Raw genomic sequence first — 13,820 nt, 5'->3', positions numbered from 1 at the left:
AAGTGCTGGGATTACAAGCATGAGCCACTGCACCCAGCATTTTTAATGTAAATTCTTGGTAAACAACTCAGAAATTCCCTCTTCTTTCCCTTTGAAAACCCTCTTGTAACTGCTGCTAATTTATGGAGTATATATTCAGGCAACTCAAGTTGTAATGCTCCCAGGATGCAATCCTCAAGTTTGGCCCAGATAAACTCTCTACTTACACTAATTCTGCCTCAGTTTCTTCCTTTTAGGTCAACACTGCTATATTAGTCCATTCTCATGCTACTATGAAGAAATACCCAAGACTGGGTGATTTATAAAGGAAAGAGGTTTAGGCTGGGCACAGTGGCTCACATCTGTAATCTCAGCACTTTGGGAGGCTGATCACCTGAGGTCAGGAGTTCGAGACCAGCCTGACCAACGTGATGAAACCCCATCTCTACTAAAAATACAAAAATTAGCCAGTGTGATGGCAGGTGCCTGTAATCCCAGTTACTTGGGAGGCTGAGGCAGGAGAATCACTTGAACCTGGAAGGCAGAGGTTGCAGTGAGCGAGATGGCACCACTGCACTCCAGCCTGGGTGACAGAGTGAGACTTCGTCTCAAAAAAATAAATAAAATATAGCCGGGCGAGGTGGCGGGCGCCTGTAGTCCCAGCTACTCGGGAGGCTGAGATAGGAGAATGGCGTAAACTCGGGAGGCGGAGCTTGCAGTGAGCTGAGATCCAGCCACTGCACTCCAGCCTGGGCAACAAAGCGAGACTCCATCTCAAATAAATAAATAAATAAATAAATAAAATATAGGAAAGAGGTTTAACTGACCTATGGCTCCGCAGGGTTGGGGAGGCCTCAGGAAACAATCATGGCAGAAGGGGAAGCAAACACATCCTTCTTCCTATGGTGGCAGGAAAGTGAAGTGCAGAGCAAAAGGGTGGGTGGGGAAAGCTCCTTATAAAACCATCAGATTTCATGAGAACTCATTCATTATCATGAGAACAGCGTGGAGGTAACCGCCCTCATGATTCAAATACCTCCCACTGGGTCCCCCACAACACGTGGGGATTATGGGAACTACAATTCAAGATGAGATGTAGATGGGGACACAGCCAAACCATATCAATTACTTACCCTACCTTGCCCATTGCTTGCTATGGAAAACACAATAAACACTCTTGCCCACATTTTCCCCCTCCCTCCACGTTCTCACAGACCTTGGTGCTTCCCCAGGTGGCTCTGCATGGTGCACCACGCCTCCATTTTCTAGAGATCTGTGAGGATAAGCTTCTTTCTTCATGACAGTCATTTCTGTGTCTTCCTATCCTACCATATCTGATTAAAACAAATCCTGGGTACCCTTAAAACAGGAACAATACCTTCAAAAAATTTGTTTATATACTCAATTTATTCTAATTTGAATTAGGTTGGTGTATGATGACAAACTCCAAGCAAAAGAGCATTTCTTCTGGACTCCCAGAAATAGCTTCAACAATACATTTGTATTTTCCCTAAAATGAAGTATAAGAAATACAAGTAATACAAAATGTTAGATGCTACTATTTCAGAGGCTTTGTAAGAACTTTCTCTTACTAGCAGAAAGCCATTTAAATTGGATTGATTTTATTAGTTTTCCAATGAGACAAAATTTTCCATGTCTTTGAATTAGATGAGCATAAGCCCATTTATTTCCCAATTATAAAATTATGTTATTTTTAAAAACTAACCTAAGAGGTTTTTAAATATTAGATATTAGTTTATAACAAAATAATGAAAGAATATGCATTATTACATTTTATTTTAAAATGGTCACCAAAAGTAAAATGCATAAAATTTCATTACTAGATACGTCATGCAAACATCTAAAATCACAATGGTATTATTCATCGAAGCAGCAATTATTTTTACAAAGGCATGGATGACCAGGCTAAGTTCCCAAGAAAATCTTGAACAAAATAAGTCTGTAATTTACGTGATTTTTATTCTCATAAACAATGTTCACATTATATTTAGTATATTACATGAATAGTTATAGAGATTTACTGGCTTATACACAGTGGTCATTCAGTGCTTTCATCTAAAGACTGTTCAACAGATTAGTAATGAGCTCTTGCATTCAAATTACTCTTGCCCATGTATGTTAAAGGGAAAAAATGAAGTGGAAAAAAATGCTATCTTTTGTGCAATTTTTCCATAGTCTACAGAAAGAAAAAATACCAAAAGACCTAATACTAAGGCTGTGCGCGGTGGCTCACACCTATAATCCCAGCACTTCCGGAGGCCAAGGCCAGGTCTCACTAACAACTGTTTCAGTACTGACCAAGTGGTTAAGTTAAATATTGAAAGCCAGTGCCCTTATACAAAGGATGGGATGTAAGAAAAGCCCATCAGGAGTTTTGGCCAGGCCTTTCCTGGGCCTTAAAGCATGACAAAATAACTGAGAAATTCTTAATAGGACCCATTTAGGATTAATCAAGTTTTATTGTGGGTCTGAAGAAACTCCGCAGGTTTCCACAACCAAGTTTATTGGGGGTCTGAAGGAACTCCTCAAACCTCCATGATTTATCAGGAGACAAGATAAAGGTAATCCCCCCAGCACCCAGACCCATTTAGATTAAGTAAAGTTACTGAGGCTCCAGAGGAAGGTCTTCAGGACTCAGACCTTAGTCATAGATTAAAAGAAGTTAATCACTTGTGTCTTCAGATGAATGCACACTTACACATAGACATATTCCTTAGAATGAACATAAACTCTGAAAGATTTGTAATTTTGAGTTGGTCTGACAATAATTTCCAGACCTTCTCCCTGTAACCAGTTGCAGAAATGAAAGCTCTCTTCCTCCCCAGTTCATCTGCATCTTGTTATTGGGCTGCAAGAAATGGCAGCCTGACCCTCAGTTTGGTCCAGGAACAGAGGTGGGTGGATCACATGAGGCCAGGAGTTTGAGACCAGCCTAGGCAACATGGTGAAACCCCATCTCTACTAAAAATTTTAAAATTAGCTGGGCATGGTGGCATGTGCCTGTAATCCCAGCTACTAGGGTGACTGAGGCACAAAATCACCTGAACTTGGGAGGCGGAAGTTGCAGTGAGCCCAGAACACACTTCACTCCAGCCTGGGCAACAGAGCAAGACTCAGTCAAAAAAAAAAAAAAAAACGCTAATTCTAAATAAAAGTGAAGGAAAAAACCTTGAACATCTTAATCTTGAATTGCTATTCATGAAATTGTCAGCTGGGCATAGCTGCCCACACCTGTAATTCCAGCACTTTGGGAGGCTAAGCGGAGTGGATTGCTTGAGCTCAGGAGTTCAAGACCAACCTGGGCAACACAGTGAAACTGCAACTCTTCCAAAAATACAAAATGTTAGCTGGCATTGTGGCACGCACCTGTAGTCTCAGCTAGTCAGGAGGCAAAGGCATGAGGATTGCTTGGGGTGGGGGTTGGTGGGTGGAGGTTGCAGTGAGCAGAGATTGTGCCACTGCACTCCAGTCTGGGTGACAGACTGAGATCCCATTTCAAAAAAAAAAGGAAGAAGTTGTGAATTGCTTGTTTCAAATGCTTAACATGTCTATTACTGCTAAAGGTTAGACAGTACAAAATAAATATTGAACAATACCTTAGAAAATTTTATTCCCTTGAAGGAGAATGGTACTGTTGTATTCACAGTCTCTGCAAACAAAATACAAAATACAAGACGTTATCGGTCACGGTTAGGTGAATTTTTTCTTGGTAGCATAGAGTACACCTTTATGGCATACACTTAACTACCGACAGAGGCAGTCCCAAGCAAAACTGTAGAAAAATAACAAACCTTTTTTACCCTGGCTACTATTCTCCTGTGGCTTCCTTTCTCTGCCCCTAAAGTCTCTCTGTAGACCTGCCCCTATCTTATCCCTTAGGGCACACAGACTGTTAAGATCTGCTGGTCTCAATAATGAATAAACGATGAACAAGCTAGTGCTAATATGCTTCAGACCAAGTTACACATGTGTATGTTAAACTAGTTTTCAGAGACATTGATGCACATTAAGTTGAGTATAATAGAGAATAATCTTTCCAAAGACACATGAGATATTTTGGAGGCAGCCAGAATACTGAAGCGCCTCCCAATTACACCACTGAGAAGCTCACGTTAGCTTCTGTTTAAGTGCATAGCCATGGGCCTGGCCCCACACAAGCTGTGGAGCACAGAGTCAAAAGTGCAGGAAAATCCACACCCTACTGTTCTAGTCAGAACAAAGTAGTGAATGTGATCTGATGGGGTAAAGATAGAAATACATGTTTTGAATCTCAAACAAAAGAAACAGTGGCCAAAAATATTTGTAATGTAAATAGTTAAATCGAAAACCATAATATTGTTCTCAGAAGTAAATAAATAATGTCTGCATGTATACTTCTAGTCTCACAAATAAGCATTTATTTATTTACTTCTGGGTGCATCCTTTTTTTGTTTTTGTTTGTTTGTTTGTTTTGAGATGGAGTCTCACTCTGTTGCCCAGGCTGGAGTACAATGGTGTGATCTCTGCTCACTGCAACCTCTGCCTGCCACCACGCCCGATTAATTTTTGTATTTTTAGTAGACACGGGGTTTCACCATGCTGACCAGGCTGGTCTCAAACTCCCAACTTCAGGCTATCCGCCCACCTCAGCCTTCCAAAGTGCTGGGATTATAGGCATGAGCCACTGCACCCAACTGTTTTTTCTTTTCTTTTTGTTTTTCTTTAAAGCAAATAAAGGGTGTATTATTATTATTATTATTATTATTATTATTATTATTATTGAGACAGAATCTCGCTCTGTGGCCCAGGCTGGAGTGCAGTGGCGCGATCTCGGCTCACTGCAAGCTCCACCTTCCAGGTTCACGCCATTCTCCTGCCTCAGCCTCCCCAGTAGCTGAGATTACAGGCACCCACCACTACACCTGGCTAATTTTTGTATTTTTAGTAGAGACGGAGTTTCTCTGTGTTGGCCAGGCTGGTCTTGAACTCCTGACCTCAGGTGATCTGCCCACCTCGGCCTTCCAAAGTGCTGGGATTACAGACATGAGCCACCACACCTAGCCAGGTATATCCTTACTAAAGGAGTTGATACTTGAGGTGTTTCTTCTGCTCGGTAAAGTGATCATGTCTTCATAATCTTAGGATCTTTCATTCAAGGCCAATCCAATTCAAAACTTAACAATTCAACAACTATTTATTGAAAGCCTACTACCCACCAGGGCCTGGGAAGACAATGGTAGTACAACTCTGTCCCTTCTCTCAAAGAGCTAAAGTCTATTGAAGATATAGATATATAAGAAACCATTCCAGCTGTGAGCGGTGGCTCACGCCTGTAATCACAACACTTTGGGAGGCCGAAGAGGGTAGATCCCTTGAACTCAGAAGTTCAAGACCAGCCTGGGCAATATGGTTGATCCTTATCTGTACAAAATATAAAAAAGAAAGATGGGTATGGTGGTGTGTGCCTGTAATCCCAGTTACTTGAGAGGCTGGGGTGGGAGGATCACTTGAGCCCAGTAGGTAGAGGCTACAGTGAGCTGTGTTTGTACCACTTCACTCCAGCCTGGGTGACAGGGAGACCTTGTCTCAAAATAAATAAATAAATAAATATTAAATTAAAATTAAAATTTTTAAAAAACAAAAAAAGACCCCCAAAATAATAAGAAGAAACCATTCCAAATACAATATGCAATGGGAAAGATGCAGTAAGGATAAATATAACATCTTCGTAAGAGTGATGGCCCTGGGGCCAGAACTGCTTGGGTTTGAATCTCAGCTCCTCTACTTGGTGTGTAACTTCAGACTAGTCACTTAATTTTTCTATGGCTCAGTAAAACGGTGATGGGTGATAACACATATCTCATAGAATTATCACAAGGGCTATACCAGTTAATACATGTTAAGTGCTAAGAACAATGCCTGGGACACAGCACTTATTAAATATTATTACCACTAAATATTACTTATAACGTTTAATATTATTCTTTCTCGCTTCTAGACCCTCCTTCCAATGGCATCTTGTGAATAATAACATATTCATACCTTGTGAATATTAATGCATTAATATATTAGTTATATATGTATATATTATATAACAATAATAGGCTCTATCTTATTAACTTGCTAGTTTCTTTGAGAGTATTTTTCACAAATTGAATCATATTTCATTTTTCTCCTTTTTTTTATTTTATTACTTCATTAGGATCTTGTTTTCTCCACTAGCCTGTAATTTCTGTGAGGACAGGGGTTTTGCTTTGGACATTTTTGAATCTGGCTCCTAGTACCTACCTAATTCTCAGTACCCAGCTTCAGGACCAACTATTAGGTTGTTGTAAAAGTAATTGCAGTTTTTGCCATGAAAAGTAATGCAATACATCATTACATAATTAAATCCATAATTTGCAAGGCCCAGCACAAAATGACGATATGAGGCTGCTTATTCAAAAGATAGGGGAAACCTGTTAAAGTTACTAGAACATAAAACTTTTCCTTTCTTCTATGTGTTTCTCTCTCTAGACTTGCCATAATGTTTTTATTGCAATTTAATATCATTTGTAATAAAGAGAACATTTTAAACTATTAGTATGAATTTCAGTATTCATCTTCTTATAATACAATGCCAGTTTTAAATGCAAATATCAAAGCATTTAACTTCAAGGTAGAATCACTGAAATTACACAATTTGTCTTTCCCTGCTCATCCCCAGGGGGTGCCTCAAGCGGAGCCAGCCAGAGGAAACTAACACAAGCCAGAGGCAGGAAGTTTGAACGGAGAAAGAGAAGGTCCCCAAGGCGTGGAACAGCCTGAGGGAACGCCCCCTCAGCAAGCAGCACAGGTGAGTGTAGAAACACCCAGGGGCTCCTCCACGACTGGGGGCTCCTGTGCAAGCTTTGGCCTGAGAGCTGCCTGTCAGGGTCCTCCTTCCACAAACTGCTAGATGCCCCATGCGCCAGTGAAGGGCAGAAAGTCCAAGCAAGTACCTTTCTTTCCCACAGGCCTGCTATTCAACAGTGACTCTCAATGCACTGCAATCTCCATGCAATACCTCCACACACTACCTGTTTTGGGGTGGGGCAGGGGATGGTGTGCCCAACTAGTCAGCTGCTGAACAGGGCCATGGCGCTGCCAGCCAAGGTAGGGCAGCCACTGTCATGCCCAAGCAAGATACTGCAGGGCACCCACACCAGATCCTGACCCTCCCTGTAGCCAGGATTTCACCAGGAGCAGAGGTTAGCAGGTGGCACTGGACAGAAGAGGGGAGAGGATCCCAGGGTGCCAGCAGGGAAGTGGGCAGCGAGAACCAAGAACCAGTCCAGGGAAGGTGGGTTCATACCCCATCGTCTCATTAGATTTCACTTACACAAAACACACACTCAAAAATAAAATTATTAAGAATTTCAAGATTATGATCACAGGGCATTAAACCCCAAGCACAGGGCCCTTCTGTATATGGGGCCCTGGGCTCTGGTCATGAAGCCAACTCTGTCAACTTTGTGGAAGGGGTGGGGGAGGAAGACGGATGAGACTTGAGGATTTGAGAAAGAAATTAAGAACAACCCCTAGACCAGGTGTGGTGGCTCACGCCTATAATCCCAGCACTTTGGGAGGCCGAAGCGGGTGGATCATGAGGTCAGAAGTTCGAGACCAGTCTGGCCAACATGGTGAAATCCTATCTCTATTAAAGATACAAAAAATTTGTTGGGAATGGTGGCATACACCTGTAATCCCAGCTACTGGGGAGGCTGGGGCAGGAGAATCGCTTGAACCAGGGAGGCAGAGGTTGCAGTGAGCCGAGATTGTACCATTGCATTCCAGCCTGGGCAACAGGACGAGACTCTGTTTCAAAAAAAAAAGGAACAACCCCTAGTTTTCTATTTAGGGAGACTGTCTTAACACTTAGCAGGTCAGGTAGACAGACGGAGTTCTAACCTCCTCTGTTGGATAGACCTCTTTTTCAATTGCTTTGTCGGTCTTAGAAAGCTGTTTTTATGTTTTTCTTTTTTTGAGACTGGAGTCTCACTGTGTAGCCCAGGCTGGAGTGCAGTGGTGGGATCTTGGCTCACTACAACATCTGCCTTCATTCAAGTGATTCTCCTTCCTCAGTCTCCCGGGTAGCTGGGATTACAAACATGTGCTACCACACCCGTCTACTTTTGTATTTTTAGTAGAGACTGGGTTTCACCATGTTGGCCAGGCTGGTCTGGAACTCCTGACCTCAAGTAATCCACCCACCTCGGCCTCCCGAAGTGCTGGGATTATAGGCGTGAGCCACTGCACCTGCCCAGAAAGCTCATATCTTGCTCATACCTTCCATTCTTTTCTTTTCTTTTTTATTATACTTTAAGTTCTGGGGTACATGCGCACAACGTGCAGATTTGTTACATATGTATACATGTGCCATGTTGGTTTGCTGCACCAATTAATTCATCATTTACATTAGGTATTTCTCCTAATACTATCCCTCCCCAATCCCTCCCACCCCATGACAGACCCCGGTGTGTGATGTTCCCCTTCCTGTGTCCAAGTGTTCTCATCGTTCAGTTCCCACCTATCAGTGAGAACATGCAGTGTTTGGTTTTCTGTCCTTGTAATAGTTTGCTCAGAATGATGGCTTCCAGCATCATCCATGTCCCTACAAAGGACATAAACACCTCCTTTTTATTGCTGCATAGTATTCCATGTTGTATATGTGCCACATTTTCTTAACCCAGTCTATCATTGATGGATATTTGGGTTGGTTCCAAGTCTTTGCTATTGTGAATAGTGCTGCAATAAACATACTTGTGCACGTGTCTTTATAGCAGCATGATTTATAATCTTTTGGGTATGTACCCAGTAATAGGATGGCTGGGTCAAATGGTATTTCTAGTTCTAGATCTTAAGGAATCGCCACACTGTCTTCCACAATGGTTGAACTAGTTTACACTCCCACCAACAGTGTAAAAGTGTTCCTATCTCTCCACATCCTCTCCAGCATCTGCTGTTTCCTGACTTTTTAATGATCGCCATTCTAACTGGTGTGAGATGGTATCTCATTGTGGTTTTGATTTGCATTTCTCTGATGACCAGTGATGATGAGCATTTTTTCATGTGTCTGTTAGCTGTATAAATGTCTTCTTTTGAAAAGTATCTGTTCATATCCTTCACCCACTTTTTGATGGGGTTGTTTGATTTTTTTCTTGTAAATGTGTTTAAGTTCTTTGTAGATTCTGGATATTAGCCCTTTGTCAGATGGGTAGATTGCAAAAATTTTCTCCCATTCTGTAGGTTGCCTGTTCACTCTGATGGGAGTTTCTTTTGCTGTGCAGAAGCTCTTTAGTTTAATTAGGTCCCATTTTTCTATTTTGGCTTTTGTTGTCATTGTTTTTTGTGTTTTAGTCATGAAGTCCTTTCCCATGCCCATGTCCTGAATCATATTGCCTAGAAGAACCTTTCTTCTAGGGTTTTTATGGTTTTAGGTCTAACATTTAAGTCTTTAATCCATCTTGAATTAATTTTTGTATAAGGTTTAAGGAATGGATCCAGTTTCAGCTTTCTACATATGGCTAGCCAGTTTTCCCAGCACCATTTATTAGATAGGGAATCCTTTCCCCACTTCTTGTTTTTGTCAGGTTTGTCAAAGATCAGATGGTTGCAGATGTGTGGTATTATTTCTGAGGCCCCTGTTCTGTTCCATTGGTTTATATCTCTGTTTTGATACCAGTACCATGCTGTTTTGGTTACTGTAGCCTTATAGTATAGTTTGAAGTCAGGTAGCATGATGCCTCCAGCTTTGTTCTTTCTGCTTAGGATTGTCTTGGCAATGCAGGCTCTTTTTTGGTTCCATATGAATTTTAAAGTAGTTTTTTCCAATTCTGTGAAGAAAGTCATTGGTAGCTTGATGGGGATGGCATTGAATTTATAAATTACCTTGGGCAGTATAGCCATTTTCACAATATTGATTCCTCCTATCCATGAGCATGGAATGTTCTTCCATTTGTTTGTGTCCTCTTTTATTTCATTGAGCAGTGATTTGTAGTTCTTGAAGAAGTCCTTCACATCCCTTGTAAGTTGTATTCCTAGGTATTTTATTCTCTTTGTAGCAATTGTGAATGGGAGTTCACTCATGATTTGGCTCTCTGTTTGTCTGTTATTGAAGTATAGGAATGCTTGTCATTTTTGCACATTATTTTGTATCCTGAGACTTTGCTAAAGTTGCCTATCAGCTTAAGGAGATTTTGGGCTGAGATGATGGGGTTTTCTAAATATACAATCATGTCATCTGCAAACAGGGACAATTTGACTTCCTCTTTTCCTAATTGAACACCGTTTATTTCTTTCTCTTGCCTGATTGTCCTGGCCAGAATTTCCAACACTATGTTGAATAAGAGTGGTGAAAGAGGGCATCCCTGTCTTGTGCCAGTTTTCAAAGGGAATGCTTCCAGTTTTTGCCCATTCAGTATGATATTGGCTGTGGGTTTGTCATAAATAACTCTTATTATTTTGAGATATGTCCCATCAATACCTAGTTTATTGAGAGTTTTTAGCATGAAGGGCTGTTGAATTTTGTCGAAGGTCTTTTCTGCATCTATTGAGATAATCGTGTGGTTTTTGTCTTTGGTTCTGTTTACCTGATGGATTATGTTTATTGATTTTTGTATGTTGAACCAGCCTTGCATCCCAGGAATGAAGCCAACTTGATCTTGGTGGATAAGCTTTTTGATGTGCTGCTGGATTCAGTTTGCCAGTATTTTATTAAGGATTTTCACATTAATGTTCATCAGGAATATTGGTCTAAAATTCTCTTTTTTTGTTGTGTCTCTGCCAGGCTTTGGTATCAGGATGATGTTGGCCTCATAAAATGAGTTAGGGAGGAGTCCCTCTTTTTCTATTGATTGGAATAGTTTCAGAAGGAATTGTACCAGCTCCTCTTTGTACCTCTGGTAGAGTTTGGCTGTGAATCCATCTGGGTCTGGACTTTTTTTGGTTGGTAGGTTATTAATTATTGCCTCAATTTCAGAGTCTGTTATTGGTCTATTCAGGGATTCAACGTCTTCCTGGTTTAATCTTGGGAGAGTGTATGTGTCCAGGAATTTATCCATTTCTTCTAGATTTTCTAGTTTATTTGTGTAGAGGTGTTTATAGTATTCTCTGGTGGTAGTTTGTATGTCTGTAGGATTGGTGGTGATATCCCCTTTATCATTTTTTATTGCATCTATTTGATTCTTCTCTCTTTTCCTCTTTATTAATCTTGCTAGTGGTCTATCTATTTTGTTGATCTTTTCCAAAAACCAGCTCCTGGATTCATTGATTTTGTGAAGGGTTTTTGTCTCTATCTCCTTCAGTTCTGCTCTAATCTTAGTTATTTCTTGCCTTCTGCTAGCTTTTGAATTTGTTTGCTCTTGCTTCTCTAGTTCTTTTAATTGTGATGTTAGGTTGTTGATTTTAGATCTTTCTTGCTTCCTCTTGTGGGCATTTAGTGCTGTAAATTTCCCTTTACACACTGCTTTAAATATGTCCCAGAGATTCTGGTATGTTGTGTCTTTGTTCACATTGGTTTCAAAGAACATCTTTATTTCTGCCTTCATTTTGTTATTTACCCAGTAGTCATTCAGGAGTGGGTTGTCCAGTTTCCATGTAGTTGTGCAGTTTTCAGTGAGTTTCTTAATCCTGAGTTCTAATTTGATTGCACTGTGGTTTGAGAGATAATTTGTTGTGATTTCTGTTCTTTCACATTTGCTGAGGAGGGTTTTACTTCCAATTGGAAGTATGTGGTCAGTTTTGGAATAAGTGCGATGTGGTGCTGAGAAGAATGTATATTCTATTGATCTGGGGTGGAGAGTTCTGTAGATGTCTATTAGGTCTGCTTGGTGCAGAGCTGAGTTCAAATCCTGAATATCCTTGTTAACCTTCTGTCTTGTTGATTTGTCTAATATTGACAAAGGGGTGTTAAGGTCTCCCATTATTATTGTGTGGGAGTCTAAGTCTCTTTGTAGGTCTCTAAGGATTTGCTTTGTGAATCTGGGTTCTCCTGTATTTGCTACATATATATTTAGAATAGTTAGCTCTTCTTGTTGAATTGATTCCTTTACCATTATGTAATGGCCTTCTTTTTCTGTTTTGATCTTTGATGGTTTAAAGTCTGTTTTATCAGAGACTAGGATTGCAACCTACTCTTTTTTTGCTTTCCGTTTGCTTGGTAGATCTTCCTCCATTTCTTTATTTTGAACCTGTGTGTCTCAGCACATGAGATGGATCTCCTGAGTACAGCACACTGATGGATCTTGACTCTTTATCCAATTTGCCAGTCTGTGTCTTTTATTTGGACCATTTAGCCCATTTACATTTAGGGTTAATATTGTTATGTGTGAATTTGATCCTGTCATTATGATGTTAGCTGGTCTTTTTGCCCACTAGTTGATGCAGTTTCTTCCTAGCATCAATAGTCTTTACAATTTGGCATGTTTTTGCAGTGGCTGGTACTGGTTGTTCCTTTCCATGTTTAGTGCTTCCTTCAGGAGCTCTTGTAAGGCAGGCCTGGTGGTGACAAAATCCCTCAGCATTTGCTTGTCTGTAAAGGATTTTATTTCTCCTTCACTTATGAAGCTTAGTTTGACTGATTATGAAATTCTGGGTTGAAAATTCTTTTCTTTAAGTATGTTGAATATTGGCCCCCACTCTCTTCTGGCTTGTAGAGTTTCTGCCAAGAGATCCACTATTAGTCTGATAGGCTTCCCTTGTGGGTAACCCGACCTTTCTCTCTGGCTACCCTTAACATTTTTTTCCTTCATTTGAACCTTGGTGAATCTGACAACTATGTGTCTTGGGGTTGCTGTTCTCAAGGAGTGTCTTTGTGGTGTTCTCTGTATTTCCTGAATTTGAATGTTGGTCTGCCTTGCTAGGTTGGGGAAGTTCTCCTGGATACTGTCCTGAAGAGTGTTTTCCAGCTTAGTTCTATTCTCCCCATCACTTTCAGGTACACCAAACAAACGTAGATTTGGCCTTTTCACATAGTCCCATGTTTCTTAGAGGCTTTGTTCATTTCTTTTTACTCTTTTTCCTCTAAACTTCTCTTCTCGCTTCATTTCATTAACTTGATCTTCAATCACTGATACCCTTTCTTCCACTTGATCGAATCGGCTACTGAAACTTCTGCATGCATCGCAAAAGTTCTCATGCCATGGTTTTCAGCTCCATCAGGTCATTTAAGGTCTTCTCTACACTGTTTATTCTAGTTAGCCATTCATCTAATCTTTTTTCAAGGGTTTTAGCTTCCTTGCGATGGTTTCAAACATCCTTCTTTAGCTCGGAGAAGTTTGTTATTACTGACCTTCTGAAGCCTACTTCTGTCAACTTGTCAAAGTCATTCTCCATCCAGCTTTGTTCCGTTGTTCGCAAGGAGCTGCGATCCTTTGGAGGAGAAGAGGCGCTCTGGTTTTTAGAATTTTCAGCTTTTCTGCTCCAGTTTCTCCCCATCTTCGTGGTTTTATCTACCTTTGGTCTTTGATGATGGTGACGTACAGGTGGAGTTTTGGTGTGGATGTCCTTTTTGTTGATGTTGATGCTATTCCTTTCTGTTTGTTAGTTTTCCTTCTAACAGTCAGAACACTCAGCTGCAGGTCTGTTAGAGTTTGCTGGAGGTCCACTCCAGACCTCTTTGCCTGGGTATCACCAGCAGAGGCTGCAGAACAGCAAATATTGATCCTGATCCTTCCTCTGGAAGCTTTGTCTCAGAGGGGCACCCAGCTGTCTGAAGTGTCAGTCAGCCCCTACTGGGAGGTGTCTCCCAGTTAGGCTACATAGGAGTCAGGGACCCACTTGAGGAGACAGTCTGTCCGTTCTCAGAGCTCAAACACCGTGCT

The 13,820-nt window shown here is 40.9% G+C and overlaps 1 protein-coding gene across 2 annotated transcripts in view; it reads right to left on the bottom strand.

Moving 5' to 3' along the window:
• Positions 1-13,820, bottom strand: part of LY96 (lymphocyte antigen 96) — a 111,000-nt gene that overhangs the window by 71,625 nt on the left and 25,555 nt on the right. Inside the window, exons 4-5 of one of the 2 annotated variants that reach the window (XM_008000907.3) lie at positions 3,597-3,649; positions 1,377-1,489 (exon numbers count right to left, since the gene is read on the bottom strand). In XM_008000907.3, the coding sequence (XP_007999098.1) occupies positions 1,391-1,489; positions 3,597-3,649 (152 nt within the window). In that variant the 3' untranslated portion in view covers positions 1,377-1,390. Of the gene's footprint in view, positions 1-1,376; positions 1,490-3,596; positions 3,650-13,820 lie in introns of those variants that run through there. The other variant, XM_038000379.2, reaches the window with a different exon arrangement.

Source organism: Chlorocebus sabaeus, chromosome 8 (genome assembly GCF_047675955.1).
Source record: "Chlorocebus sabaeus isolate Y175 chromosome 8, mChlSab1.0.hap1, whole genome shotgun sequence".
Classification (NCBI taxonomy): Eukaryota; Metazoa; Chordata; class Mammalia; order Primates; family Cercopithecidae; genus Chlorocebus; species Chlorocebus sabaeus.
Note: the sequence above shows the minus strand (reverse complement) of the source record. Positions and strands in the feature narration are given on the sequence as shown.